Source organism: Silurus meridionalis, chromosome 7, assembly GCF_014805685.1.
Source record: "Silurus meridionalis isolate SWU-2019-XX chromosome 7, ASM1480568v1, whole genome shotgun sequence".
NCBI lineage: Eukaryota > Metazoa > Chordata > Actinopteri > Siluriformes > Siluridae > Silurus > Silurus meridionalis.
The window spans coordinates 17,143,627-17,168,771 of record NC_060890.1 but is presented as its reverse complement, the minus strand read 5'-3'; the positions used below and the strand labels follow the sequence as shown (position 1 = coordinate 17,168,771).

The 25,145-nt window shown below is 36.3% G+C and overlaps 2 protein-coding genes across 5 annotated transcripts in view; both read left to right on the top strand.

Annotated features, from left to right (window-relative positions):
- Window positions 1-3: 3 nt before the first annotated feature.
- dnai2b (dynein, axonemal, intermediate chain 2b) lies at window positions 4-6,794 on the top strand. Of its 2 annotated transcripts, none has more exons than XM_046854012.1 (13): window positions 4-120; window positions 771-987; window positions 1,371-1,532; window positions 1,979-2,100; window positions 2,245-2,387; window positions 2,509-2,622; window positions 3,537-3,676; window positions 3,858-3,980; window positions 4,063-4,286; window positions 4,497-4,632; window positions 4,795-4,941; window positions 5,368-5,595; window positions 6,577-6,794. In XM_046854012.1, exons 2-13 carry the CDS (start codon window positions 805-807, stop codon window positions 6,598-6,600), a joined length of 1,746 nt encoding a protein of 581 aa, XP_046709968.1. In that variant the 5' UTR covers window positions 4-120; window positions 771-804; the 3' UTR covers window positions 6,601-6,794. The 2 variants fall into 2 exon arrangements, with proteins under 2 accessions (XP_046709968.1, XP_046709967.1); XM_046854011.1 differs by having other exon boundaries at window positions 6-120; window positions 797-987.
- Window positions 6,795-8,671: 1,877 nt separating this feature from the next.
- The window catches only part of kif19 (kinesin family member 19), a 41,936-nt gene continuing 25,462 nt past the window's right edge, over window positions 8,672-25,145 (top strand). Inside the window, exons 1-3 of one of the 3 annotated variants that reach the window (XM_046852899.1) lie at window positions 8,673-8,925; window positions 9,002-9,220; window positions 10,873-10,953. In XM_046852899.1, the coding sequence (XP_046708855.1) occupies window positions 9,182-9,220; window positions 10,873-10,953 (120 nt within the window). In that variant the 5' untranslated portion in view covers window positions 8,673-8,925; window positions 9,002-9,181. Of the gene's footprint in view, window positions 9,221-10,872; window positions 10,954-25,145 lie in introns of all 3 variants that reach the window. The other 2 variants (XM_046852900.1, XM_046852898.1) reach the window with 2 other exon arrangements.

Here is a 25,145-nt window from a genome sequence, read left to right as displayed (position 1 = left end):
GCGTGGTTGGTTGCTAAGATACAGTAAACACCTGACTCTCGCATGGACGCTCGGGAAGAACTCGTGATCATCTCAGTCTAAAGAGAGAAGTTCACTTAGTTTTAATAAGTGACGGTCCAGGTAGGGATTTTCATAGCACGAAATACACTATTTCTCTTAGTATAACAAACGTGGCCATTCTTATCCATGTTCTATGTAAGCGAGGGTTTCTTACAGGGGGTTTAACATTCGAACCCACCTGAGTACATCGTGCTTCAAAACGCATTTAGATCGAAACTTAGTCCAGCTTTTTTTTTACTGAAGTATTTCAGGTCAGTTCGTAACACTGCTAAAAGTTTTTAGCTAATAAAACATTCCTGGCTTTGGTAAATATGTAGACAGACAGACAGACAGACAGATAGATAGATTCAACTTCATTGTCACTGCATAGTACAGGTACACAGCAACGAAATGCAGTTTCACATTTACCAGAAGTGCAAATAGCAGCATTGTGCAAATTGACAAGTTCAAATAAATATGTAAATATATCTAAACCAAATTAATATAAAGTATCTGGGCAGTGTAAAAGTGTAGAAATGCGTAGAAATATGGGATATAAAAACATTAGATGCAATCCCTTCCGTTTTTCGGAGTCTTAACTTGTCTCATGTTTTTTGGAGATTATTTCCTTAATATCCAATGGCTTGCTCAGTAGATATCTAAATCTTAATATCATTCAGATTACTGTAAAGTCTGTCACCTTCTTATCAGTCTCTGTCCCTCTTCCCATGCACCTACACTGAACATTGATTTCTAGGATTCACAATGGAGGTCACATATGCGTACACGAGGAAACGCAGTGATTTTGGTCGCCAGTGTAACTTCTCAGATCGGCCGGCTGAGCTGCATGTGGACATCCTGCCTGACCCGGCTCTCGCCGCGGACTTTATAGCTCAGGATCCATGTGATGTAGCCATACAGAACACACAGGAAATGTCAGAGCATGAGGTGAGTATGGGAAATCATCCAGAACACTGTTCATCACAATCTTTTGCTACTCAGTTCATGATTGTTTCATGGCTTTTCTCAGGGTTAATGTGAATGGGAGAACAGTTCCTAGAGCACACAAGCTCCTTAATGCTTGTTAAAATAAATCTGGTTTAGTGTAGACACACTTTATGGCCCAAAGTTTGTTGACACCTGACCATCACATTTATAGACCATTCATCACATCATATTATGGACCATAAAATAAACTGCACAAGTCACAATGTAGGATGGACACAGTTTATAGAAGCCGGGGAATATGCAGAATGGGATATTCAAAAAGCAATTATATGTGTGCACCATATCATCATCAGTCACTTATCCTCAAAGTCTTTTCCTTCCAGGTGAACTCAGAGTGCTTTCAGACAGAGACACGTGGCATAAACCATGTGGAAGGTGGGTGGCCAAAAGATGTCAACCCCCTTGACCTGGAACAGACCATTCGTTACAGGAAGAAAATAGAGAAGGATGAGAACTATGTGAACACCCTGATACAGCTTGGAAGTGTGAGTGTTTTTTTTTATGTTATGGGTTGAGTTGGTTTAAAACAAATTTTACCAGATTCAGATTAATGTTTGGGTTAGATTTGTTAAGAGCATTAAATTCTTATTTTGCTTTATTAGCACACTTACCAGAATCAGATTCAGGTTTATTGGCCAAGTGTGTTGACACACAAGGAATTTGATTCCAACTGTTAGTGACTCTCAAAAGTACAGACATAAACAACGCTATACATTCAGCTTGGACAATACAAGACAAAAACAGACTATAATAATAGACTTTTATTAGCTAATTCTGTTATTGTTGGGGGAAGCAATAGTACGTCATTTAAAAATGTTTTTGATTTTATTTTCACTTATTCAATAGAAGGTGTAATTTGTAACAAATAAGAGACAAATAAAAAGAACTAGTAGATCACTCAATCACAGACTGGTATTTCTTTCTACTGTAGTACATGGAGAACTGTATCAGACAGAACAATGCCATCGATATCTATCAGGAGTACTTTGAGGATGAAGAGATAATGGAAGAGACAGATGATCATCCCTCAGCCAAAACCATCAATGTGTTCAGGTGACATTATTGATCAGTATTATGCCATAAACACAATGACTGGTGCTAAAAAAATCTCTCCATGTAAGTCCTTGATAACTAATAAAGTTGTATGAGAACAAAAATTCATTTTTCTACTTCTTCTCGGATCCTGTTTGTGTTCAGAGACCCAAACGAGGTGAAGCGAACCGCCACCTGTCTGTCGTGGCACCCTGACGGTAACCGCAAGCTGGCTGTGGCTTACTCTTCTTTAGAGTTTCAGAAATACAGCAAAGACATATGTTACGACTCCTATATTTGGGACATTGGTATGAAGAAAACATCATTTATGCTATTGTGGTTTGGTTGTGTATAATGCTGATTGATTTGAATTTATCAAACTATTTTGCCTTTCTTAGTGATTCAAGCATTGATTTTTTTTTTAAACAGAGAACCCAAATAAACCTGAGCTGACACTGAAACCTGTGTCTCCCCTTGTCTCTCTGGAATATAATCCCAAAGACTCACATATCCTAGTTGGAGGAAGCTACAATGGGCAAATTGGTAAGGACTTTTATCACAACAGAAGTCAAGTTCTATTTAACTGCTTATCGCTACTTTTATAATTGCAATAGCGTATATACATTAGATATCAGCATTTCTGTTGAATTGTCAATTCTACACAGTCAGGAAGCACTGATTAATTTAGTTAGACTTTACACACGTCGACATAAAAAAACAAGTTGTGTATCTGTTGATATGGATAATAATATAAAAATGTATTTGATAAGAAGTGTTATGAGATTTGCACAAGACAGAAGTAAAGCTGTGACTTTTATTCCAGAATCTGACATTAGAAAGTCTTTCACATTCTCACCCACATGACATCTATTATATAATGTATTTAGAAGAAAATACGAGAGAATAGTGAGGGAAAGACATGAGTAAATAGATGAGTAAATGATTGGTTGTATGTTCCTTAACACTAAATGCAACAAATACACTTGAAATTAGAGCATTTGCAGAATGCTGTGGTAGAAGAGTAAAAACAACTGTAGCGTTGCACTTTTGTTGGGTGGAAATGGCAATTTTTTTCACTGATTACAAAACAATGTACTAGTCTTTATTTGCTTTTTATTTCTGTCACCCTCCTGTTTTTTTTTAACCTTTTAATGATTAACCTGAGCAACTTTCTTTTTCGGTATTAAATGTGCTATAAGCACACTCATTTCTCAGTGCACATACAATTAATAAAAGCCTTTATTTTCACTTGTCAATAGTTAAATTCTCAATGTCATCATTTATGTAAGACTTATATGTAAGGAAATTCCAGGTTAGGTGTCTGGTACAAAAAATGCTTTGTTTTAATGTTAAATATATGTGGTTGAGCAAAAATAAATGGATTCAAAAGGTTGTAAACTGGATTTAAAGCTATTTTTTTTAAAGTAAGAATCATCAGTGATACTGCTTCTCTGCAGCATACTGGGACACACGTAAAGGCAGCCAACCGGTTGAGATGTCGGCCACCGAGAACAGCCATAGAGACCCGGTGTATAAGGTCATCTGGTTGCACTCAAAGACAGGCACAGACTTTTTTTCAGCTTCCACCGATGGCCAGGTCAGCGCACATTACCAGAACATTATGCTGTATTGCCAGGACACCTCGAGCGCCACGTTCATCATATCATGATATCTTACTATTATCTCTTGTTCTGTTGGGGAAGCAATTTTACAACACAATCACTTCTTTAATTTGTCCTGCTACAAAGCTTAACATGTACACGTGTGTATTCGATCAGGTGTTGTGGTGGGATGTTCGTAAGATTAATGAACCCACAGAAAGGCTGGTTCTGGACCCCAGCAAGAAGGGGAAGCTGGAAAATGCACTAGGTGGCATCTCACTTGAGTTTGAAACCACAATGGTAAGACAACTCTGTATACTGAATTGAAAATGGAAAGTAAATATGAAGAGTCTGGATTAATATGTGGAGTTCATTTTATCAGCCCACAAAGTTCATGGTTGGGACAGAAGAGGGGATGGTGGTCTCATGCAATCGGAAAGCCAAAACTCCGGGGGAGAAGATCGTGTGCACTTATAGTGGTCATCATGGGCCTATATACGCTCTGCAGAGGAACCCGTTTCTTCCTAAGAACTTTCTGACTGTGGGTGACTGGACTGCTCGTATCTGGTCCGAGGAAATAAAGGAATCTTCTATTATGTGGACAAAGTAAGTGCCTATTACTGATACTACACAGACTAGTGAGGACATTTAAAAATGCCTCCTAGAATTCGTTTCAGTTGTAACCCCTGGCAATAATATTTGAGTAATAGAAATGCAATCTGTTTGGACATATCACATATTACACATTGCTTGAACATATTACATATTTTAATACTTTTGGTGCAAAAATCATTTCTGCTATCTGTTTCTATGCAGATATCACATGGCGCACCTGTCAGATGGATGCTGGAGCCCTGTTCGACCTTCAGTCTTCTTCACAGTCAAAATGGATGGCACTTTAGATGTATGGGACTTCCTGTTCAAGCAGAATGACCCAACACTCACACTTAAAGTAGGTTACTTTAACTCTGACCCAGTCCTACCTCCTAAACCAAATGTAACAGTTCTGTTACTACTTTAGGAACTTGTGTTGTTTTAATGACAGAAATTGTCCTAAATAGATAAATGAAATAAATCGTCCACAAAATGAAGACGTTTGTACTGCTTTTGGCAGGTATCTGATGAAGCGCTGTACAGTATGCGTGTGCAGGATAATGGCCGTTATCTGGCTTGTGGCTCACAGCTCGGCACTGCCACCCTGCTTGAGATCTCATCAGGCCTGTGCACACTGCAGAGAAATGAGAAAGCACTGGCAACAGCGGTGAGACACACACACACACACACACACACACACACACACACATACACACACACATGAGCAGGATATATAGCATCTATCTAACAATCAAAATTTCAAATTTATTATTTAGATTATTAATTTTAAAAGCAATTTTTTGCTCGTCTTTGCTGGTTTTAAATGTGTTTTATTAATTTTATTTGAACAACCTTTTTTTTAATTTAACAACATAGAAGCAAGAAGTTTGAGTACTTGTACTAATACTTGTACTAGTCCTCGTCATGTTGGACATGAAATGCCGAATATATTTATTTATATTTAAGTCAGGATAACAATGAAATTGTGCCCAAGAAAAAAAATTTAATGAATTTTCAGACCTATTTCTTTGAATGTTCCAAAACCTTCTGTGTTACTTGTGAATTCAACGGGTATGTGCATGTGTACTTATAGATGTTTGAACGGGAGACGAAGCGGGAGAAGATTCTGGAGGCTCGACACAGAGAGATGCGTCTGAAAGAGCGCTGTCGCTCAGAGCAGGGCAAGGACGAAGATACCAGAGATGGAGAGGAGAGCTCAGAGGACCTGGTGGCCCGTGCAGAGAAAGAGTTCTTTGAAATGGTGGAGGCAGGAATGAAGAAAAGTGGAAAAGAGGAGAAAACAGAGAAGGAGGAAATCAAGGTCAGAAATTCCTTAAATAACATTTAAACTTGATGTGTGCTGTTCGTTTCTTTTCAGGCTGTATTACTGTATTTTTTTTCCTTACAGTAGCATGTGCTGTATTCATCTATTCATATATAGATACATAAGTCGTTACATAGATGTCAGTAAAACAACTTTATTCTTATTACATATGTTGTAACAGCTATAAACCACAGCTATGCCGTTCTTACTATACACTACAGAAAATGTCGATATATCCACAATAACAAACATATTAAAAGCCTACAAATCCATGTGTAATTGATTACTATAACAATAAAGAAACATCAGAACTAGTGCACCAATATAAACCTGTTTCTTGTTTTGCAGATATCACTAATACCAGAGATGTGCTTACAGTAAAAAGCACTCTTCATTCAAACAGAATAAATATGTCAACAGTGATGTCGCATAAATTAGAATAAGCAGGTGGATTTATTTATTTAAAGTATTTGTAAGAAATACTTCATTTTAAAATGAAATTTTACACTAAGTCAAGATTAAATGCGAAATAGGTGTCTGTCAAACAAGAATCACAAACTCCATTTTATAGATACCTACATAACGAATTACATCATTTCATAGTTAAAAAGAGGAAATTGATTTCTTTGTTAATATCAGTCTTTTCTCTTTGTAACCACTGAAATGCACCTCCTCTGGTTTGTAGAGCTTTGACAGATTGCCTCTAATTTTGTGGTCTGTCACATGGAGATAAGCTTCCTATGGCCTATATATAGCACCATGTGAAACATGTATTGTGTAGGAAGAGACAAGGAGAAAAAATCAATAAGCTGTATTTTGTTTGTTAGCGGATGACCTTTTGGAATTGTGTGTAATTTGCCCACAGTATCCTTAACTTATAATTAGACACAAATGAAGAACATTGTTATTACTTCACAGTATCTTGAAGGGTAGTTCTGTTAGATATTTTCTAAACTGTAATATTTGTTCCCCCACCAGGAAAACAGTGAAGAGGAACTCTGAGAAGAAGACACACCAGGACTTTGCTTTCTTTTCTTCAAAACACTGATATGGAAATAAATTAAGTACTGTCGAACCAACTGCAAGCACACACCTTATGTCTTATTGGCTCACACAGTGATGTATTTAACAATTGATGTATTTTTAATCCAATCAAAGACTGAATAAAACATTTATTTTGCACATTATGTATTTTATATTGCGAGAAAATGCTTTGAATTCAATAGGCCAGCGGTTCCCAACCTCTTTTTGCAACATTGACCAGTTTTACTTAAGACTTAAGATGTTTCCACAGACCAGGTTGGGTGTCACACACAATAACATACATAATATATTACTATTATACATATTATTTGATTCAATTATTCACTTAAATATTACATATATCATAAAAATGTAACTAACCTCACCATAATGCAGAATCAGCACAAGTTCAATTTATCAGTGCAGGAAATTTGTATAGATGGAAATTATTGTTAATATGAATAATAACAATAATTTCCATCTATACAAATTTCCTGCATTGTTGGCACTGGTGGTTCTCACACAGATTTTCAGATTGATTGAACAATTCTATTAAAAGTCTTTATGAATTGAAGATGCTTTGTTTTCAAGTGTAATTTGATGGCATATTTGATAAATATGTTCAGAGGAAAATCTAAAAGAAGCAGAATTGAAAAAAAAAAGAAAAAACAGCAGCTCCATATAACTAATCACATCATATGAAAAGTTAGTGCAGTGGTTTTGTATTGTCAAATCGGTTTTATTATCATTCCTCAATATAACTTGGAATGAAACATTGGAATGAAATGTTGTTTTTCAGGACTGTAACACAATACAGTACAGTACACAGGACTGCATAAGTTAAAGATATGCAACATTTTTAGATTAGTGCAAAACATGTCATTAATATACCAAACTGTGCTTTTTAATTAGACAGGGCAACAAAAGAGCAGAGAAAAGGAACGGGTGTAAACATTTGCCTGAATACTAAACCCTCTATCCTGTAATGCAATCCATGGTTAAATGAGAAATGGACAGATGGAGAAAGCTAAAAGATAGTAAAATGTTTCTTATAGCAGCACAACAGCATTGTCTATTTACTAACGCACATACTAGGGTCCTCCTAGGGTGGTCCTGGGAATTGTCTTGATTAGTCCAGATGGGTTTTGTGGGTAACATTGTGTTGAACAATAACTGCTATATGAAACAACCTGATGCAGAGATTAGTTTAAATGGCAAAGATAATCTACAATGCTGGAGACAAAACAGATGTAGTGTTTATGTTAGGAGTTGCCAGTGGTGTGTAGAGAAACCGTGATAATCTTCTCAACTGTTTTCATTATACATTGTAAATCTTTTTGTCACAAATGGTGGCTTTCTCAAATAATAAAGAGACACAGCTGTTGCTCTCTATTGTCTGTCTGAGTTTCTTTGTCTAAAATCAAAGCACATCTTATAACTAAAAATTATTTTCATGTAATAATTCAGGCTGATCTGGCCAAACTAGTAGACTGGTCTCTTCTACTGCTACTAAATTAATGTCCAGTGTTATTATTAGTTAAATGTATTATTACTCGACAATGTTGTTATTTATTAATTAATTTGTTCAGTTATTTGTTTGTTGTTTATATATTGTGCACATGATTTTTCATAACATTGTATATTAGAAATACTATCTATCTATCTATCTATCTATCTATCTATCTATCTATCTATCTATCTATCTATCTATCTATCTATCTATCTATCTATCTATTCAAATGTCATTTTTTGTATCAGTAGTATGTTGTCATGGTTGCCCATATTTGAATCTGTTATATAATTATTAGATTATTTATTTATTTGTTTGTTGTTTATCTAAATGCAATTTTTGGGATCAGTAGCCATACATGACTCACAGTATGTATTACATACATTTATTTGTTCGTTTTTATATATTTTGCACATTTAAAACAAATAAAAATGTATTTTTCTTTGTTTAGTTTTCAATTTCAATTAACATTTTTTTTTTACATCTATCTAAATGTACTTTTTCAGATCAGGCAGTGTGTGTTACCTGTCTACAGTCTTAAAGATGAGTCTCAGTGAATTTGTGGAGCAGGATGCTGAATCAGTTCCACTGTTGGTCCATAGAGGGCGCAGCAATCCCAGTACAGTACAACCCTGTGTAATGAACTGAACCGGAGCTGAAGCTCAGCTGCCGTAATGACGCGGTGGATATACGAGGCTTTGCTCCTCATCTCTAAGGGGACAAACAACACTGTCCTGTTCTCAAAGAACGACACGGAGACACCTTAACTTACACACACGAACGGAAACAGACTGGTCTGTTAAGAACGGGATAGAAAGACTAATGACGCATAGATTGTCTCCGTCTAATGCATTTGCTGTATATCCACAGGAGCGCTGAACAGCAGAGGAGCAGCGCAGGCAGGTGAATTTCCTCACTGCATTAGTGGAGGCAGGCAGATCTGCGGGAGAACCATGGTGCCATCAGGGAGACTGATTCCTCTAGCCTTCTACTGAGACTGAACTACACACAGTGACACAGTGATCGGGGGGGGGGTTTGATGATATCACCATGAAGGATACAGGAGAATCGAAAGACCACCAACTAACAGTAAGTAGGACAAGCCCAGGATTCAGCAACCTCATTTCTTTTACATTAATATCCCATGATGAGTATGAACATGACTCTACACCATATTCTAACACAATCCTTTCTCACCTGCTCCAGATTTATACCAGTGAAGAATGATGAAGTTACTGCAAACATTTTGCTCTTCCTCAAACATAAACATCTGTCATTTACAGTAGACCTGCTTCTAAAAATTAAACCATATCAATCAACTTTAAAATTGTTTAAAAGAAAACAAAAACAAAACAGAAAGACAACAAGAAAGAAACAACATGATGAGCAGTTGCAACTTAGTAGAGAGGACATACAGAAAACTTGGAGTCATGAAAAACAGAGGAAGATATTTTCTGGAGTGAAGGCATCAATCACAGTAGGAGTGTTCAATCACAGGATGTGAAAAAGAAAATTAGTTATAGCTGTACATCTCTTAACTATGTGCATAAAGGCATATATCAGTTACATTTGTGGCATATGTGAGAAACCCTTATCAAGAGTGAATTAGTTATTTTATATATACACTAAAGCAGTGGTGCTAGGATCCTCATGACCTTCTGATCATGAGTCCAGAATCTTAACCACTTCCTATAAAACAAATACATACATATATATATATATATATATATATATATATATATATATATATATATATATATATATATATATATACAGTGGGTACAGAAAGTATTCAGACACCCTTAAATTTTTCACTCTTTGTTATATTGCAGCCATTTGATAAAATCATTTAAGTTCATTTCTTTTCCTCATTAATGTACACATAGCACCCCATATTGACAGAAAAACACAGAATTGTTGACATTTTTGCAGATTTATTAGAAAAGAAAATTACATACATATATATGCTTGTTTATTTATAATATACAGTATAATTTCGGGGCCTAATATATCAGGATTATGTCAAAACCTCATTCAATATCAAAAACTTGATAATAATAGCTATATCAATAAAGAGAAAATACACCAAAAATTTCATATATGTAATTTTTTAAATCTCATTTATTCTGACTCTTTTATTCTGACTCCCTGTTCCAGTTAAACAGTTTGAAAAATAATGAACTGTCCTTTGCTCTCATGTACCTGTAATCATTTCTAAGCTCTGTTGCTAGTTGCTACAATGCCCAAGTCAGTTTGTCAAACCAGGTTTGAACTTGCATCCTCTGAGAGTTGTGTGCTTGTTTCCTGGTTTCTTTTGGCCCTGGACTGAATAATTCACATTACCTGGTTCAGTTGCCTCTCCCTTTTTCCTCTACAGCAGCAGTGAACTAGAGCAGCTCTCAATCATATCACCACCTTTGAACTGCTAGAGAGAATGTCAATAGTGTGCAGGTCATTTGAATAATCAGCTGACAGATTGAGTGTCTTTGTAAATGAATATAGCCCAGATCAGTAAATATGCAGTATTGGATTCAGAACTCAAATTAGGACATTTTCTGGAAATGAAAGTGATTTATGTCGAAGCTAATCATTAACTATTATATATTCAATAGATATTTCAGTCGAAACTTGTAGTTATTCTAAGATATTTTAATTATCTTTATTCTTAAATATTTGTATTTGTTTCTCCAATTCTGGAGCCCAATATTGTTGAATATAAATATATCTGTTTCTCAACCCAGGTGGCTTTGCGAATTCGGCCTCTGAACGATGCCGAGATAGAAGAAGGGGCTGCGATAGTAGCTCACAGAGTAGACGACCAGGTAAGAGCATGGCATCTTTACAGTATGTGTGTATTTGCAACTCGATTTATATACAATTCTAAACAATGACACAACCAAGTGGGATGTTTTTTCCTGGCCGCCATATAAAAGATCAGTAACAACGGATATCACAACCTTTATAAACCTTTACATCTGTTTATTTGACTTGAATATTCTATAGCTGTCATGCTAAGATATTCTTTTTTTAACAGCAATTGGACAGTTTGCTACTTGTTTTATGCCGCAGAAATGCAAACAATTCTTTTTGAATTGAGTTCACAAAAAAGTGTAAAATAAATGTTTATGCATCCAGATTTAGTTGAATACCTCAAAACTCAGAGCATGTCATCCATATAGCTGAAAATTGCTGAAATATTTCAAAGGTTGAAGCGGAAGATTTTGCGATCTTGCTATACAACCCTATTAAACATCTGGATCACTGACTGCACCCCAGGCCTCCTCACCCTACATCAGTACTGACTTTACTAAACCCTTGGGGCTGAATGAACACAAATCTCAACAAACACACTCCAAAATCTAGTGGAACATTTTCCATGAAGAATGAAGGTTGTTATCACAGCAAATGGGGAGTAAATGTGGAATGAAATGTTTAAAAACACATGAATCTTATGGTCAGGTGTCCACTAAATTTGGTTTACATAATGAAGTATTCAGACACTAATCTCAAATTCATCCCGTTTCTCTTTGAGATGTTTCTACACTTTAATTGGAGTCCATCTGTTGCAAATTAAATTGCTGTGACATGATTTGGAAAGGCACATACCACTTTATTATATAAGGTCTAAGGCTAAAATGCATATCAGAGCAATAACCAAGTCATGAGGTTGAAAGAATTGCTTGTAGTGTTTGGAGAATGGGTTGCGTTGAGGCACAGATCTGGGAAGGCCAATGCAAATTTCTGCTGCATTGAAGGTTTCTAAAAGCTTCCTAATTTTCAAATGGATGAACTTTGTTCAATCCAAACCACCCTGCCCAACTGGGCAATTAGGGTAGATGGGTTTTGGTAAAAAAAAATTGACCATCTGGTAGTCACTCTGACTGAACTCCAGCGATCATGTATGGGGATGAGAGAAACTTATAGAACAATTACAGCAACACCACCTATCTGGGCTTTATGGTAGAGGGGCCAGTTGAATACACTTCTCAGTACAAGACACATGCAAACCTGCCTTGCAACAATCTGATCAATTTATATGTGATTGGGATTTTTGCTTGACAACTTAATCTTGTAAAATATAATTAAAGGTCTTGATGATAATATGTCGGAGGAAACCAAAGGTCTCAGACTGGAATGTCGTATACATTTATGCCATTTGGCAGAAACCCTAGTCCAGAGTGATTTACAATTATCAAATATCATTTGAGGGTCAAGCAGTAGCAGGTTTGTAGTACAGGGATTTGATTTTAAGACTTTACTCAAGACTTCTGATTTTACTCAAGTAAGATTAAAATTCCAACCACTGGTACCCTGGTAGAAATCAGTGATCACTGATACCAGTATCGCTTACTGATCAAAGGCTATGTACATGTATGTTGTGCCATGCTGCTGTTTACTGGTCAGAGCTGATTATTGCCTCTATTACGAATGAATAAAACAAAGCTCTAAGGATCTAAATTATATTTAGGTCATGCTCTGAGACTAAAATTCTTTCACGCTGCTGTGATCACGGGTAATCTAGCGATTCATGACGTCAGTGGTGACAAGGATGATGCTAGGTTTGAAAATAATCCATCATGCGTGATAATTGTTGCTCTGTTATTATTGTCCTGTGGCTAGATGGAAGCATAGAGATAAGGCAGGATGTTCAACTAATTAGTAATATTTCCAAATCCAAATCCAAATAAGACAAAGGCGTAAATATGGGCTAGTGAAAGAGTGTTAGTTTTCAATACAAGAATAAAAAAAATAATATGTTAGTCATTTAATGGAGTAGTAGTGTAAGAAATAATAGTGATTAAGCACTGAATAGAACTAAACAAGCATTTCTGTCCTTGTGTACTTGTATTTAAGCATCTCAAATAGAGAGCCAGATTATAATGTGTTATCTAAATCACAGGAACTTGACTGAAAGACAACACTTTTTGTTGTGAGTTGGCATACTATACAGGGTGTTATTCCTAACACACACAGCTCTCAGGATTTAATCTAAATCTACTTTGATTTGTCATTTTTCAGCAACAGACGAATAACCAGCACACAGCTCGGCAAGGCAGACGTCTATCAGTTATCGTTATTAGCTATGTGTATTTAGCCAGTGAAGAGCAAACAGTAATATCTACCCATATGAATTTATTACAAAAATTATTTCATTCTCTGTATGAACTTGACGATCTTCACAAAATGTTAGTATAGTGTACAATGCGCCTGCTTTTTACATGCAGTTTATGTATATCAGAAGGAAAATGAAGACAGCCTTAAATAATACCAAGCAAATGAGATGTAAAAGCCATATTTACTAGCTAGAAGATTTTCTGTCCTGTTCTTTACGAACTTTCTAATGCCCAAGCACTCGGGTAATAACCATATAGACATTGATTGCTATGATCGATTGACATATTACTATCCATAATAACTATCTAGCTCACAATATGTTATTATCTGTTTTAGCCTAGTCGATATCCAGGCAACAGAAATATTGTACTAGATAGCACATTAGAGCTTTTACAGACATGCATTTATGATATGTACAGAGCTGCATAGAGTGTATATTATATATAAATATACATTCAAGTTGTCTACACTAATATATGCATTAATGTTGGTCATTATCAGCAGTTTATTTGCAATATAATAGATGACACATTCTATATTATTATTTATTGTCTTTGTGTCAGTCAACAGACATGCACATGCTCTAAAGCCTGAAATGAAATCTAAATAAAATCTCACTGAAACCAGTTGTATTACCCAAGTATCTGAAACAAGTCTCGAGTATACTTTAATTACATAGTGTATTTGTGTTGGTGCAAAGGCTGGGGCAATTTGTGCACATCTGGTGGCTTAAGAGTCCACAGAGCAAACAGGTTATGTGAGAGGTGACGGGATTGTGCTTGAAGCGATTAGCAGCACACGAAGGGGCTTATAGGTTTCCTATTATGTTTGTGCAACCACATGAATAGACAGGAGCTGAGAGAGAGAGACACAACCTATGGGCCTGCACACACAGATACACGCGCACAGACACACACACAAATGCAATAGAGAACACAGTACTCACATTATCATATCCGGGTAGCTTTGAATCCAAATCAATTAGCTAGATTTTAGCTGACTGACCAGAACATCATGAGTGTAGTGTGTGCAATATGTGCCATATGGCTCTGCACATCTTCAAGTAGACTGAGCCAGATTAACTTCGTTTACAGGCGACACACTCTACTCTTTACCCCAAGAGGGAAAAGGCTGAGGGCGTAAGCCCCTTGAGTCTGGGCTCAGCCTTGGAGCTTTTGTGAGATTAGACAACAGCCACCTGCTTCAATCCACCTGCACAGCTCACTTTATACACAATTCTGGCACAATGCCTCATAATTCTCTCTGAATTCTGGCCCAGTTGTGTGCTTGCTGATGTTTGGGATTTTAATAAGAGTTTAATTATGTTGGTGAAAAGGCTGAATACCTGGGGAAGTACATCTTCCGGTGATGATAAGGTGCTCCTAATTGCGGAAACCCCAAACTTGCTAGGGTCTGCCTGTGTGGACTCTGAGGATGTGGAGTTATAATTACATGACTGGGCTTTTATTAAGGTGTTACTCACATGGCAGCTTTTTGTCTATGACTTTTTATTAATAGGTTTTGTCTGTTCATTAAATAAATAATTACATATGCTTATGATAGTGCTTTGCAGATATTGATTTTCCTACAGATGTATTCGGCTAGATTTATATGTATGATTATTTATATTTATGCTGTTAAATCTGTAATGTCATGTGCAAGGAAAACAGAAAGGACGGGTAATGTAAACAAGCAAGGTGCTGTGTTGCCTCATTGAAATGCATCATCAATGTGTAATGCCACGCAGGTAAGGATTGGCCTTCCTGCTTAAGATAGGGCGTGTGTGTGCATGTGTGTGAGTGTGTGTGTTGGGGGGGGTCAAAGCAGAAATGATGATGTCATTGTCTTACTTAAGAAGCTCTGTTTACAGGCAGATGGACAGCTTCATTAGCTGATGAGGTCAGCTTTTAGTTGTCATATAATTGTCTCACACACACACACACACACACACACACACACACACACACACACACACACACACACACACACACTTTATGTACATATTTATTTTACTGTGTGTAGATTTTACATTGTTATTATTATTATTATTTCACTGATACAGTATTATTATGGGTGTATATGTAAAATTACAAGTTAGTAGCCTGCAGTAATATACATTTTTAAATATAGCAATATAACAATAATTAATATTTATGTGTATTGAATAATTTTTTCTACAGTATCCACTTTTGTACATTTAAACTATCAAATATATGATATGTGATATGTGTTTCAGCACAAATAAATATTCATTATTTGAATTTCAACTCTCTCTCTCTCTCTCTCTCTCTCTCTCTCTCTCTCTCTCTCTCTCTCTCTCTCTCTCTCTCTCTCTCTCTCTCTCTCTATATATATATATATATATATATATATATATATATATATATATATATATATATATATATATATAGAGAGAGAGAGAGTTTGGACACACCTGCTCATTCAAAGAGTTTTCTTTATTTTCATGACTATGAAAATTGTAGAGTCACACTGAAGGCATCAAAACTATGAATTAACACGTGGAATTATATACATAACAAAAAGTAAACTGAAAATATGTCATATTGTAGGTTCTTTAAAGTAGCCACATTTTGCTTAGATTACTGCTTTGCACACTCTTGGCATTCTCTTGATGCCTACTTTGAAGAACCTACAATATGACATATTTTCAGTTTACTTTTTTGTTATGTATATAATTCCACATGTGTTAATTCATAGTTTTGATGCCTTCAGTGTGACTCTACAATTTTCATAGTCATGAAAATAAAGAAAACTCTTTGAATGAGCAGGTGTGTCCAAACTTTTGGTCTGTACTGTATATATAATATATATAAACTTTTGGTCTGTACTGTATATATAATATATATACAGTACAGATAAAGGTTTGACACACAAGGTGTGTCCAAACCTTTGGTCTGTACTATATATAGAGTGTGTATTATATATATATATATATATATATATATATATATATATATATATATATATATATATATATATAAATAGAGAGAGAGAGAGAGAGAGAGAGATAGATATAGAGTATATTATATATATTTTACATATATTTATATATATGTGCACACGCACGCACGCACGCACACGCACACACACACACACACACACACACACACACACACACACACACGTAATGCTATAGTACTCAAAGCAGTTTTGTATGGTGTTGTATGGAAGCATGTATAGATAACCTTCTGTCAGACTACAATGCAAATGTAGAACATTGTTTGTTGTCATATAACTCAATTCAAACCTAAGCCATGCACTAGCAGAATACGTCATCAGTGATACACAGAGTTGTCGAGCTGCTTAACAGTGCAGGTGAGACTCAGTGACTGGCAGCTGTAAACTCAGTGGATGGGGTTTGGAGATTGAGCCATTGTGTGTGATGGATATCCTGTTGCTTTTGGGAGCTGTTAATGGTTGTGCTCAGTAGGGTTACTAATGCTCTATCTCTCTTTCTTTATCTTTCTCTCTCTTTCACACACCACACACACACACACACACACACACACACACACACACACACACGGGAAATGTTTTATAGGGAGGCCTCGTTGTCATGGTGATCTCTAGACAAGGTCAGAGCCATTGTTTTTTTTATTTTTTCCTCCCCTCGTACAGTGGCATCAGCCACTGATGGACATGACAGACAGAGACAGAAAAGAGGAGGAGAAAAAGCATGAGACATCAAACATTATCTGATCCTTATGGAAGTTTAAAGATCCAGAGTGCACTGCATTGCAGCTTTAACATTCTCACAGTCAAGATTCATCTATAGCTTACCGTTTAACTTGGTGGTATTGTGATTTTTATTTGGTACTGTGTGAAGAAATGAGAAATGAGTCTGCATATAGTTTGAAAGAGGTGAGCAATGTTTCTTCATGAGCCTTTATTTCCGGCCTTTACATGCACAAACAATTTCATAGGAGAATTCGGACTGAATCAGGAAAAACTGAGTATGTTAGTGACAGACGCAGAAAAAACACTGAGGAGAGATAGACAGACATATCTCAGACATCCTGGTATAAAACAATGAGCTGCATTCATCAGGAATCAGCACGAACTTTACCTGAGAACGTGGCAAATTCTTTCCTTTTTCAGGCAACAGAGCAGCCTTTCCGAGTCGTCTGTATTCGGTTTCTTCTGTCTTTCAGCTCCTCCTGTTTCTGGGAGCAGATTCAAATTGAGTTCACCTTGAGGTTGACAATAATGAGCAAGAAAGAGAAAGTTTGAGCAGACAGAGAGCCAGTTTACTGCCACTAAGACCGGCGGTCATTTGTCCAAACGGATTAAAGAAGTTCTTTTTCCAGTTTAATTCTGGCTTGTTTCTTTGAAAGCTCTTCTCTTTTCTCTTAATCTAGCCAAATGTTCTCAGGGACGGTGCTCAATGGCCGTGCTGTTGTGTCCTGGCATATTTCGGAGCAGATAATAATTACTTGTCACAAATTGAGCCAGCGAGGGCTGAACGAAGAGTCTCACCAAATAGTGTGTGGTGACTTTTATAGGTTTGGTGTTTGAATAGGCCCAGAGCTGGAGCAAGGAATAGCACTGCAAACAAAAACGGCCTTCAACAGGCATGATTTAGGTTCAGTCTGGGCCAGGGAAATGCTGACAGTTAGACCCAAAGCATTTACTGGTTTACTCTCAGTATTGTGTTTTTTATGGTTTGACTGCACTTTGTTTCCCTGTGCTTCTCTGTAAATGTCCTTCATTGCAGAATTCTCTTTTTGTTTGTTGTTTATTATGGGCAGTGCATTTCCCTAGCTCTTTAGCTCTGACCCTGGATTCCTACTATTACCTTAGCATCTCAGTTCTTGCGACGGCTGAACATTGATTAAAAACCTTTGTTTTATCATTCACAACAATTATGGACTGTTTATTGACTTTCTTTGGGCTTTTTTGGCACGAAGAGGATTTTCAGAGTGTCTAGAAAGTCTAACACTCTCACTGGAGCTATTTAAAAGCCAAGAATATAAACACGGTAACCCTCGCCCTGTTGGAGGCCTGACAGTATTAAAACCGGGTGAGGAAAAGATGCTTGTGAATGTAAGGAGCCTGGAGAGAGGGGAACCAGGTTAATACGGAGTCATTAATAGACTGGTAACATCTGAAAAAAGCCACAGGATTGCACCATGGGGGTTCCTCAGAGTGAGCTGCAAAATTTGTCCTCATTACATGCACCACAACCTCTCTCCTTCCTTTTTTTTTCTCCTTCCAACCACTCATAATCAGATAAGATGGACTCTAGTGTTGATTGAGAGTTAAAAAGGCTTTTCCTGCCATGCAAATCCTTCTCAGGACATCTCTAAAAGAGAACAATTCAGCTACCTGTGATTAATCTGTATATTTATCCATAACAAGTGCTCTTATTAAAATCATTAATGTTCAAGAGTTTCTCTTCATGGCTGTGTGGGTTTCTCTGGCTTTCTCCTACCTCCCAAAAACATGTAGTAAGTGGATTGATGTGAAATTCCCCCAGTGAATGTATGTGTGTTTTTATATACAGTTGATTTTGATAGACTAGGGTCTCATCAGTGTGTATTACAGTAGTATCAAGTATCAAGTAATAATGATAAAAATGACTTATCTGAACATACTGTACATATTTAATATCTTTAATTCCCAGCATCAATTCAAGGTGGTCTAAAAGTTCACCATGAACTTGCTGTGATGCAAGGATTTGTTTGCTAACATGAGATTAAACAGCAGTCATTGGTGCATGTTATCACTTTAGATAAAGTCACCTGTTTGATAGTGTTGGCATGGTGTAACTAGGGACACAGAAAGCTTGGCTTGTATTAGACAAACTCCGAGCATACACTTCACAGTTAGACTAAAGGAAAGATGAAGTAGCTTTTGGCACACAGAAAAATTCATCTGAGAACATTGTGGATTCTAAAGCTAAACGCTACTAAACCTAAAACGATAATCTTCTTTATAATTTGCTTATGAAAGTATAAAAAAACATTCAAGACCATTTTTTGCTGTTGTTACAATTATTGAGGAATAAAGTCTGTGTTTTTGTTGGTTGATTGTGGTCTCTGGTGTGTGGGAATCACAGACTCTCAGTCTAATATTACATACTGTATTTAATTTCATAACATCAGTATTGCATAAAGAAACAGAGTTTCACTGATACCGGTGATTAAAACAACTACCACTTTGTAGAATGTTTAACATTTCTGATGAAATAGAAAAAAAAACTCTACTGTGATTGTTTGCTCCTCAGTAAGACGAATCATTTGCACTCGTTTCCTTGCTTTTTATACTATGCTAATTATCAAATATAAAATGTGATGAGATTGCATGTGTTGGTGTTGCATTTATGGGTAGGGTGTTTATTGCCAGCTGTATGGACAGTGTATTACTTAATGGATCAGCATGTTCTCGCAGCGTGATTAATTAATGCAAGTACACAAGCCCCAGGCTGGCTACCTTCTGCTCAAACAAGAACAGAGAACAAGGGTAAAGGGAGAAAATATAAAGAGATGCTATAAAGGCCACATAGACACAAAAAAGGTCAAAAAGCACAAATAAAAGGACCACAAAAAAAAGGCCAAAGAACAAAGATCTTCATCTACAGCAAGGTTTCAGGTGTAAATTTGATTTAATGCAAATTCTTAACAGTTCACTGAGTTAAATTTTAAGATCAGAATGATTGCCAAAGTTTATGGGTAGATGAAAAATATAGTTTGAATTAAAAAAAAAATGGAAAAGTAAAAAAAATTGTCTGCTAAATACAGCATAATTATAATAATAATATTTCTAAAGACGGACTGGGATGTAGAGGGAGCTTTATTTTATAACAAACACCTTAACTAGCCGTAGTACCTCTGTAGCTGTAGTCTAATTGAGATGACGTGCACTCCAAGTGTCAATCCATGCTGTCCAGTCGAGAGCATCAAATTTTCAGCTTGCAGTGGATTCAAAGCCTGAATGTATATTTTGGTGTCACCTTGCTGTACATAAAGTCTTCTTTCACTCTCAAGTAAATCAAAACTTTTGGAGGAAGATACATGAAAATCTGCTTAAAAAACACTTGATATCTTCCCGAGCAACCCAGCATTCTGCATCCTGCTTTGTTTTTGTCTCACGCTTCTGCAAAAAAGCAAGATGAGTCCTTTTTAATAAGCTCCCAGCACACTTCACACCTTCATAGTAATTAGGATACTTATTATTATTACAGAGCATGTACATGTGCACGCACTCCTCAGGTACTTATCCTCAGCCCTCAACAAGAAGTCTTCTTTTTTTTAACCACTTTCTGCTACAGCACAACAAAACAATGTGGTTGATAGGACGTGTGAGAGATGCAGTAAGCCACTGTGACCTGATCGCACTGAAAAATAGAACTTTTTTTATAGCACATTGTTGAATATACACACGGCATGTTTACAGTTGTGATACAGCAAATCATTAAACATGTTTATTGACTCTTCACATATGTTCAGATTAAAAAAAAAGCAGACTCTTTCAAAAAATTTATCCTAAAATGAGTTCATTAATACACAGTAAACCTTTGATTTGCCTTGAAGCTGTCACAACTGTCATGTAGTTATTGAAAATTAATCAAGAACTCTTGACCAGTCAGATTTGAGAATTCAACAGGAATTTATTTTATAAGATTTTAATGTATATTAACGCTATGTTTTGATGTTTTTCCGTCAGTGTGCTACATAATTAAAGTTCTCTCTAAGTTTCTTATGCCTCATGGGGTTTTACCAAGAAGTCAGTCAATGAAGTAAATAAAGAACAACATAAGCAGTTGGTGAGGACTTGGACACAATGCTGTTAAACTGTCTGGAGCTCTGGGAGCCAGCATGTTTGTTATGGTCTTAGTAATTGGCTATTGTACTAGTTAGCTGTGTAGTTTTGACCCTTATGTCACAGCCTCACTGTCAACTCTGACCTTGCATCCTAATTCAAATCATGTCAGCTGTGTAGACGTCAACAATGTAGTCTCCCTGAAGAATCAACTTTGAGGAGTTTCACTTTGTATGCACGTGCTTTCTAGGCATGTAAAAAAATATGATTATATTATTTGGGAGAAATAGATAATGTGTTCTAAACTGATAAATAAAAATGTAATAGGACACATAGTATTACCTTGAATAACAAAAAAGTCACACATATGCAAGGTTTATATTTCGATGTTGCTGAGCAGTCAGATGTGAGTCAAGTCAAGAATCTTTCATTGTCATTTCTACCATATATAGCTGTAAACACTACTGTATATATACGCAGTATACAGTGAAAATAAAACTCTCTACATTTAACTACATAACAGAACACAGAGCTGAGGACTAAAGTAAGAGTCCTTACCACATAAAGTGCATCGTGTGCAAAAAAAAAAAGTGCAGACAGACGACACAAGACAGTGTGGGACAAATACACAAAACACAAAATAGCGCTGACAAGTAAACCTACTGTATAATATGTTATAAAGTACAATGTGCAAAAGAGAACTGTATACAAGAGTGTATTTGTAAACATAAGCAAAATGGTATGCAAAAACAGCAAGAGCAGCAGTTGAGAGGTGCAAAAACTGCATGTCATTTTTTAAACATTATAATATTATTAAATATAAATAAAATATGGTTGGTAGAATGGAGTAAGGAGTACGTGTTGAGCTTAGGTTGTACAGTTCAGTAACACACAGTTCTGTGTGTGTGTGTGTGTGTGTGTGTGTGTGTGTGTGTGTGTGTGTGATGCTTTGAAACCTCTTTCCTGATGGCAGGAGAATGAAGAGTGTGTGTGACGGGTGTCTGGGGTTGTCCACAACTGTCCACAACTGTTTGTGGTTGCAGCGTGTGGTGTAAATGTCTGTGATGGGGAGAGAATTGTGAAGCTTGTAAGCAGAGGATGACTACCACTATTTACGAATAAATTGTTTTTTATTTACTTTAGTAAAGAATCTCCTGGCCAGGGATATGGACATTGTGTTTTAATTAGGCAACTGGTTTGTTTATATTTTGGAAAATCTAAAAGTAAATATGCTAGAAAATATGCCCAGGTACAAACTAATAATAATAATAATAATAATAATAATAATAATAATAATAATTGTGTGGGTGAGTTTATTATCCTCAAATGAAGTTGACGAATTGTCAGAGGTAGAAATAGTTGGAGCACAAGTTAAATGTAAGTCTAAATCTGGAAACTGATAAGTGCCACTTACTCAGTCTTTTTTTTTTTTTTGCTTGACTTTGTGTTATTATTAAACACAAAGCTTTCACTGCTCGTCTTTTGGCAGACTTATAATTTGACAGAGATCATTCTCTTTAAAAACTGATTACCCCCACACTTTATTTTATATGTCAGCAGGCAAGCTGGGACTAGTTCGGCATTTAGGCATTTGACTCCCTAGACAACACAGTGCACTGACCTGTGCAGGTGCAGCTAGTAAAGGTGTTGCTCAATTCGAGCCTCCACAGGTGTCCACAAATCGGCCATCTCCAGTAACTCTAATATGATCTGATACTCATTATAGAGCAGCTGAGATTTTTAAGTTGATTTTTTGTGTATGTGTGTGTGTGTGTGTGTGTGTGTGTGTGTGTGTGTGTGTGTGTGTGTGTGTGTTTGTGTGTGTGTGTATGTGTGTTTGCTTTAGATGGTGATTTATTTGCAAATGGCACATCACTGGAGTATTTTTTTTATATTTTGAAATGTTTGGATACCAAGGAAAAAAAAATCCATGCATCAAAAAACTGTAACTCTATCTTCTTTGATGCATCTCTTGACATTAGGAATGGAAAGAAATAGATTATATAAAATTGCACAAGCTGGTATCTTGGTGTACTTTGTGGGTGGCGAGGTTAATAAAGTACCACCCAAATCCTAGTGAAACTTAATTCCATCTGTGATCTTTTATCACATTGCTTCTCTCTTGTTTCCTTTTAAACCAGTCCTAATATTACAGAAGGGCAATGTCACAATCTCAGATGACCCACTCCAATGTGTCTAGCTTCAACTCTTATCCAGCAAGCGTAGCGATGTGTGTAACCCCGACAGCTTACCTAAAGCAGTGGACAACACAACAGCAATGCGCTGCAACTAGGCACCGTGTATCAGGTATGCAGCTCTGGAACACAGGAGGTCCTAAGAACCTCAGAAAGAGGACACGAGGTCCCTAGGGATAATGGAATGAAGGTGCAGCGATCAGATAGCTTTCACCTTCTTCAAGCTCAGCTCTCAGCTTTGAAAGGGTTGCTCAAAGGTCATGGCCTTTTCAAGGTCCCTGAGCTTTTTTTTTTGTTTCTGTTTTGTGTGGCTCTTTTGTTTCAGGGCAGCCTGGTGCGTCAGTCATGTCTATGTCACAGTTGCAATCTGACCATGGAGCACCGCATAAGAGCTCTAATCTTTCCAATCCAGTACTGCACAAACATGTTCTGTCCCGGACCAATCCTCGTTAGAAATTCAAAGAAAAGGGTATAAAGTTAAAAGAAACAAATATATCTTGAATATTACATTTCACATAATGAATATTTATAATAGAATAAAATACATTTAAGAAATTTAAATTATCTTGAATATGCAGTTATCTCAAACTTTTATTATGATATTAGAAACTTTTATATAGCTGTTTTTTATGTGCAGTTTATTGTAATTTCATTATTGGAAACATTAAATAAATCTTGCTTATTTTCCAGATATTTTTTATTTGTTGAAATATATTTTGTGCAGTGTAAGAGCAATGTAGTTAATCCGTAGTTCAAAATTAAACAAGGAGCAATTTAATTTCTCTCCAGTGGCCTATTCACAAAATGTGTGACTCTGAAGGTCAAGGTGGCAGCTGAACCCAGCCACTTGATTTATTTGTGTAGCTGATCCCAGGTTTTTTTTATGAGCCCAGATGCTGCAAAGTTGTCCAGATAATCGAGATAAGAATCAGATGGCCACACAGTTTGTTTTATTGAGACACATGAGTACAAATGCATGATGCTAGGCAAATTTCACAAAATAGCACTATCCATCGTTAGAGTCATTAAGCTGTCAGAGGACATGTGTCGCTGTGCATGTGTGTTAGGGACAGAAATATATTGCTATTTTATTTGACTTTGAATATACATATATTTATATAGAGATATATAGAACACTGGTGAATTCTGGGTTGTGCCACAGTTATAGACTGGCTTGTGTTCATTTTTTTGGATTGAACCGATGCAACTATAAAACGTTATAAAAAACACACTAAAACTTTTTTATTTGAGTACTTATTAGTGTAATACAGTTTTTATTCTGTTGTATCAGCATTGCAGAGAATGGTACTGTGATAATAATTAGCCAACATACTACACAATATACTGCATGCCTAATGTGTGAGTATTTGCAATCGTTTACATTTAAAGACATCAGATAAATAATTTCAGCATATTGTTTTATCATAAATGAACTTTTGTTTGTGCAGGTCGTCATATAGTGAAATACAGCCTGTAGCATGTGCATGTTTGAAATTGTGATTTACAACCCTTTTTAATCTGTAGACCCTACAAACCGTCCCACAACAACTCCACCAACCTTTCCTCCACCATACTGATAACAGTAGGTGTCTGTGAGCCTCCTTGTAGTCATGACAACTGCCTCATTACGGGTAACACATGGGGAGATAGGGACGGGGTATCACACTGAACATTTGTGTGCTCATGATGACAGACTGATCGTTATCAACAGAAAGCACTAAACGCATCAGCTGGTTTAGAGAGGCTTAAAGAAAAGCGTGGCTAACAACTGTTGCAATTGTGGACAAGATGGAAACAAAAAGATGCAAAATCTGTCAACATGTCAACTGAAATGGCACCCGTGAACAATTTTTGTGAAAATGGTGTTACTGAATGCTGTTTTTTTAATATATATTCATTCCTCCCTTAGTCAGTTAGATGAC